The sequence below is a fragment of the Babylonia areolata genome, chromosome 14, assembly GCF_041734735.1.
Source record: "Babylonia areolata isolate BAREFJ2019XMU chromosome 14, ASM4173473v1, whole genome shotgun sequence".
In the NCBI taxonomy this organism is placed as follows: domain Eukaryota; kingdom Metazoa; phylum Mollusca; class Gastropoda; order Neogastropoda; family Buccinidae; genus Babylonia; species Babylonia areolata.
In genome coordinates this window covers 19,046,471-19,053,446 of record NC_134889.1, presented here as the reverse complement: position 1 = coordinate 19,053,446, position 6,976 = coordinate 19,046,471, and the positions used below count along the sequence as shown (strand labels likewise).

Here is a 6,976-nt window from a genome sequence, read left to right as displayed (position 1 = left end):
GGGTTAGTGTGGGGGTGGATTGGGTGGGTGGGTTAGTGTGGGGGTGGATTGGGTGGGTGAGTGTGTGTGTTGGTGGGTTGGGTGGGTGAGTGTGTGGGGTGTTGGATTGGGTGGGTGAGAGTGTGTGTGGGTGGATTGGGTGGGTGAGTGTGTGTGTGGGGGGGGGGGATTGGGGGCGTGAGTGTGCGTGGGTGGATTGGGTGGGTGAGTGTGTGTGTGGGTGGATTGGGGGGTGAGAGTGTGTGTGGGTGGATTGGGTGGGTGAGTGTGTGTGGGTGGATTGGGTGGGTGAGTGTGTGTGTGGGTGGATTGGGTGGGTGAGTGTGTGTGTGGGTGGATTGGGTGGGTGGGTGAGTGTGTGTGGGTGGAGTGGTTTGGTGAGTGTGTTGAGGTGGATTGGGTGGGTGAGTGTGTGTGTGTGTGGATTGGGTGGGTGAGTGTGTGTGTGGGTGGATTGGGTGGGTGAGTGTGTGTGTGTGTGGATTGGGTGGGTGAGTGTGTGTGTGGGGGTGGATTGGGTGGGTAAGTGTGTGTGGGTGCATGGGGTAGGTGAGTGTGTGTGGGTGGAGTGGGTTGGTGAGTGTGTGTGGGTGGATTGGGTGGGTGAGTGTGTGTGTGTGGATGGGGTGGGTGAGTGTGTGTGTGTGGATTGGGTGGGTGAGTGTGTGTGGGTGGATTGGGTGGGTGAGTGTGTGTGGGTGGATTGGGTAGGTGAGTGTGTGTGGGTGGATTGGGTGGGTGAGTGTGTGTGGGTGGATTGGGTGAGTGAGTGTGCGTGAGGATAGATTGTGTGGGTGAGTCTGTGTATCTGTAGTAACATTTTACTAATTCCTCTTCATTAAAGCAAATGTATTTTGGACAGAGGTATTTAATACACACAAGCAAACGTTGGCAGAACCAGTATTCTAGAATAGAGATACGGAAACATTTATCAGGGGTAAAATCAGGGGTCAGCAAAAGAATGCATTGTACTGCGCACTTTTTGCTTGAAAATTGTCACCTTCCAGTTATTCAAACGCAAGCATAATGTTGATGTGACCTTACAAATCATACATTCGTGAAACGAACTTAACTGAACATAATGATGAATGTCTGATTACATCTATGTTGTTCAAGAACTTGATGTATATATATCCAAAGGTTCAAAACAGTATTATGAGTTTCATATAAACAACGAAAAATATCCACAGTGTTCAAAACGGGATCTTCTTCTTCTTCTTCTTCGTTCGTGGGCTGCAGCTCCCACGTTCACTCGTATGTACACGAGTGGGCTTATACGTGTATGACCGTTTTTACCCCGCCATGTAGGCAGCCATACTCCGCTTTCGGGGGTGTGCATGCTGGGTATGTTCTTGTTTCCATAACCCACCGAACGCTGACATGGATTACAGGATCTTTAACGTGCGTATTTGATCTTCTGCTTGCATATACACACGAAGGGGGTTCAGGCACTAGCAGGTCTGCACATATGTTGACCTGGGAGATCGTAAAAATCTCCACCCTTTACCCACCAGGCGCCGTCACCGTGATTCGAACCCAGGACCCTCAGATTGAAAGTCCAACGCTTTAACCACTCGGCTATTGCGCCCGTCGTTCAAAACGGGATGAACTTAGTAAGGCATGTTAGTAAGATCCCCGATGTAAAAATGAAATGGTTTCAATTAGGAGTTATACACATATGCCTCGGAACAAACGTAGTGTTATAAGAGATGGGGGACGGGCGCCATAGCCGAATGGTTAAAGCGTTGGACTTTAACCACTCGGCTATTGCGCCCGTCAAAGACTGTTTGGTACGCAATGCAGCAAGCTACGAACACATATATTTTGGACACTTTGGCAAACTATAGTATAAAAAAAAGTTGAAGAAAAAGACATATTTTTAATTCAAAGCGTCATGGAACATACGATATTAACTGATACAAAATATGGCGGGCTTCGGATACTATTGAACTTAAACACTGTGAACCGCGTTACACAGAATTAGTTCTGAGCAGCAACGAATCAAACTCCAAGGGAAAAAATATATTGTGAAAAATAGACATGTCGGACAAGACTTCGTCTTCTTCTTCTTCCGCGTTCCCTGGCCACGCTAGATTTTCAGTCCGGTCAGGACAGCGAAGTCCGTGGTCCGTCGCAGGGACCCCGCCGGTCCCCACAGTTTCTCCTAGAGCTCCACCGGGCTGGGCCATGCCTGGCGTCTCAGGGTGTCGAAGGTGGGGCAGGACTGCAGGATATGGGAGGGGGTCTGTGGGCCTGTGCCACAAGGGTACTGGTCAGCATGTGATATCTTCAGACGGTAGAGATGGGAGAAGAGCTGACAGTGTCCCGTTCGGACAAGATGGTATGGGAGAAAATGTTCGGCCTACAGTCTATTATGATATTAGACATCTTCTCTAAGATCTGTAGAATAGTGGGGAAAAACTTACCGCGGAAGATGAAAATGTCCAGTTTCTGCTCGTCTTGTGTTTTCTTCCCTATTAACTGCGCCCTTATCCTAACCTCTTCATGCTCAAATGACCTTACATTGTCCACAAAACATAACGCAAAACTGCTAACTCCTGGACAATAATGACAGCCGACATTTAGGACTAACAACTTTAGTTCAGCTTTGGTTCAGTGACAATATGTTTCCTGCTATCTCTTTACAATTAACACACACACACACACACACACACACACACGCACGCACGCACGCACGCACGCACACACACACACACACACACACACACACACACACACACACACACACACACACACACACACACACACACACACACAGTTTCGTGAGTTCTACAGACAAACGATAAAACTCGTATTTTTATGACATAGCAAAGCAGGTGTGTTGTTTTTATTCTTTTTTCTCTTTTTTTTTTTTTTTTTTTTAAATGGGGAATCATGATGACCCTGACAAAAATACTAAATTAAAAGATTGCATTGCAACACAGGTTTTGAAAACTAACAAAAATACTAAGTTAAAAGATTGCATTGCAACACAGGTTTTGAAAACTAACACCTTATATCCTATTTAGCTGTGAAGGCAGCTTGTGTGGACTTCAGCAAAGCCAACAGAAACTTGTCTGATATTCATTCTCAGAGTGACACAAAGTAGTACATATAAAGAAAAAAACAAGAACAAACATAACGTGATAAGCGTCACGCTTCAACCATTGTTGTTACAATGAATGCAATACAGACATAAAGAACGAAAGGATGCAGTACGATTCTTCTTCTTCTCGTTCGTTAGATGAGACACCTGAACGATGCTGGCCAATCAAAATGTGTAATCTCTCCACGTACAACATTCAACTCCACACCCTGTCCTGTTCATTTTCCACCTAATCCGAATCTCATGCGGGTGACCCTGAAGCCACAGAGAGTTCTTGTCCGGAAATAACTGAGGATCATCTGAATGGTCACCCTGCTCAGGTCACACCTGTAGCGTCGGCCTCGCTTCTCCACCTGCGTCAGCATCTGTCTCTTCGTCATCAGTGACGTCAGAGGCGCGTCATCCGCTCGTCGCTGCTGCTGCTGCTGCTGGTGCGTGATCTTCCGGAGAACGTTGTGCAGGAGCTGAGCTCTGTTGAGGGGTTTGTGTCTAAATATAGACAGGGAGTCACGAGGTGAGTCACGGGACCTGGAGGAAAGACTGCGAGAAAAGGCGACAGTTGATTGGTCTGAGTCGGAAAGGAAGTCTCCTACTGTCCAATGGCTAGTGCTGTCTGTTATACCTGCGTATGAAAGAGCAACCAAAAAACACAAGTTCAACAGCTTGAAGATGAAACTGGAGAAAAATAGTTTCTCCATGAGCATTACATTAAACTTATAACGAGGAAAGGAGAAATTAAACAATGCATAGCTAATGCAAATGCCTTTATCATCATGCTTTTTCATTGAATACAGAGCTAACAATGTATCGGGTTCAAATCAAAACTGTTTCAGTCCATGAAATAGATAATCTGTTACTGTTCGCCGCAAATAGTGACTTGAAACATCCTACGACACAATGAGCACGGACAACGAATCCTGCTAAAAATAAGAAACGATTGCCCTTTTTTTGATAATTGCTTTGAGTGTTTCCACAAAACAAATATAATACTATCTGTTCCTGAATTCCCCGTTGAAGAGCCTGCCCACCATTATTCAATTCAGCTTGAACTTCCAAATGGTGGAGAATCCCTCCCTAAGAATATTGATCATGATCAGTCCCTGTAATTGGATGGTTAATTTAAATTACTTTATTTGCGAATTGGAATATTGGAGAAAAAAACACACAAAAATGTGTATGTTTATAGATATCGAGAGATAGATAGAGATAGGTGTGGGGGATATATAGAGACAGACAGACAGACATGCAGAGAAACAGTAGAGAGATAGAGAAACAGAAAGAAAGAGACAGAGACAGAAAAGCGTCATCAAACCTTTAGTGGAGTGATGGCATAGAGGAAACACGTCCGCCTAGGAAGCGAGAGAATCTGAAAGCGCTGGTTCGAATCACGGCTCAGCCGTCGATATTTTCTCCCCCTCCACTAGACCTTGAGTGGTGGTCTGGACGCTAGTCATTCGGATGAGACGATAAACTGAGGTCCGTGTGCAGCATGCACTTAGCGCACGTTAAAGAACCCACGGCAACAAAAAGATTGTTCCTGGCAAAATTCTGTAGATAAATCCACTTCGATAGGAAAAACAAATAAAACTGCACGTGGGAGAAATGGGTGGCGCTGTAGTGTAGCGACGTGGGGTGAGAAGCCCGAATTTTACACAGAAAAATCTGTTGTGATAAAAAGAAATACAAATACAAATACAGAGACAGACAAACAGACATTCAGAGAAACAGTAGAGAGATACAGAAATAGAGAGACAGACAGAAAAGCGTCCTCCAACCTTTAATCTGGGACCTCTGAGGCTGTGGAGCCAATCTAATAGAATTCCCAAACAGCACGGTCGTCAAATGGCGCCGCTTGAGGGAACTTCCGGCCTCCACCAGGCAAAGCGTGAGGCAAGCAAGCACCACTTCCGGTCTCATGATGACGTGTGTTCTGCTCACCTGGTCAGCAGCATATCAGCCTCTGCACAGGAAGACAGGTGCGCTCGTGTCATTCTGGACACAAATTGGCCACTTCCAAGCTTCGACACAGGTCTGAACGGATTTGAAGAGGAAAAACCAAACAAAACAAAACAAAAACAGAAGATGCATCACCTTCTGTCACGAACTCACAGCAAAGACCATTTCTTCTGTCATTGTTGCTGCGTGCCAATGTCAAATGATCGATGCATGAAAAAGCCTGGACGAACTTCCCTTTTTGGAGGGGAAGTGTCCGGGTTTTTTTTTGTTTTTGTTTTTTTCCCTGTGTACCATTTATTTACCTGCATGCTAGCTGAATCGGTAAGCATGAGCAGCACTGGCTTGAAGTTGTGCAGCTTTCTGGAAATGGAGAGAGTTACTTTTCATTAGTGTCGCTCAATCCTCTACCCGCCTGGCCTCATTGTCCTTTAATGTTAAAGACCATGGAAGTCTGGACACCCGGAGGGCGAAATACGATCAGGTCAGTATGTCCTGCACGTGACATAAAACCCAAGCGGTATGTTCCTTGTCGTCTCGTGTTGTCATAGATTACGTCGATGGGGAAAAAAACAACAACGCCACCCCTCTCTCAAACAACAACAACAACAAAAAAGAAAAAAATAGAAAAGAAAAGAAAGGGGGGAAAAGAAAACTGTCAGCAAAAAAAAAATAATAATAATAATTCAAACTTCCAAGTGCGTAACGTAAATATCTGAGCCGCGTTTTCATGGACATTTGGACATTAAGCCAAGAGATCAGAGACATGTGGTGTGTGCGGTGGTTACCAAGGGGTTAGGAAAGAGGAGTAAGAGGAGGAAAGAGAGGGATGCAAAGAGACAGATAGATAAAGAGAGAGAGGGGGGTGAGCGAGAGACAGGGAGGGAGAGAGGGAGGGAGAGAGAGAGTGAGCGACAGAGAGTGAGAGAGAATGAGAGAGTGATAGAGTGAGAGAGAGAGAGGGAGAGAGAGATAGAGAGAGGGAGAGAGAGATAGAGAGTGAGAGTGAGTGAGAGAGAGTGAGAGAGACAGAGAGAGGGAGACAGAGAGAGAGAGACGGCGGACGAGAGGGTAGGGAGAAACAGAGGAAAGCAGAAGGAAAGAAAGACGGAGAGAAAGAGGGGAAGAAAGAAAGAGAGATAGGGAAGGAAGGGACGAAGGAACTGAACGAATGAATGAACGAAATTTTATTTCAGCAGGGTAATGAGATCAGCAAATGGTACATGCTTTTTCCCCCCACCCAGCCCTGGATTGGGAAGTGGTGGGGCGGGAGGGTGAAAGGGGGAGGGGTGGATAACAGAAAATACTACATGAAGAAAATAAACATCAGTGAAGAATAATAAATAAGAAAGAGTGAGCAAGAGAGGGGAAAAGACAGACGGGTAGATAGAGGAAAGTAGAGCGAGGATGCGGATAGAGAGAAAGGTAGAGAGAAAAGAAAAAGAGACAGCGAAAGAGAAGGAAAGACAGACAGACAGAGAGGGATGGGAGGATGGCTGAGGGAAGAAGGAGAGAGAGGAGATTCCACTGTGAATAAACAATGCCACAGTTCACAGTTCTGCTACGACGCCGAAGACAATGATGGTGACGGCCAAGCAGATGGTCATGCTCATCTCAATAGAATCCATAAAAAGGGACATGGGAACAGGCAGAACCTGGGTTTGCTCCCATGCACTTTTTATTCAGCTGCGTGCAAGCCTGACTAAGCGCGTTGGGTTACGCTGCTGGTCAGGCATCTGCTTGGCAGATGTGGTGTAGCGTATATGAACGCAGTGACGCCTCCTTGAGCTACTGAAACTGAAACTGAAACTGCAAGCCTGAGTCGGTGTATTAGAAACTCTGGAGAGAGCTGGACAAAATACAAGGTCTTCAGAGAAGAAGCCCACCCTCAGTCAACTGTTTCGGCCCTTAACTCCT

General features: G+C 45.9%; 1 protein-coding gene across 1 annotated transcript in view; it reads right to left on the bottom strand.

The window, feature by feature from the left end:
• Positions 1-3,324: 3,324 nt before the first annotated feature.
• LOC143289632 (uncharacterized) overlaps positions 3,325-6,976 on the bottom strand; it is an 8,635-nt gene continuing 4,983 nt past the window's right edge. The window contains exons 2-3 of the mRNA XM_076598677.1: positions 4,882-5,066; positions 3,325-3,728 (exon numbers count right to left, since the gene is read on the bottom strand). Coding sequence (XP_076454792.1) covers positions 3,325-3,728; positions 4,882-5,023 — 546 coding nt within the window. The 5' untranslated portion in view covers positions 5,024-5,066. The remainder of the gene's footprint in view (positions 3,729-4,881; positions 5,067-6,976) is intronic.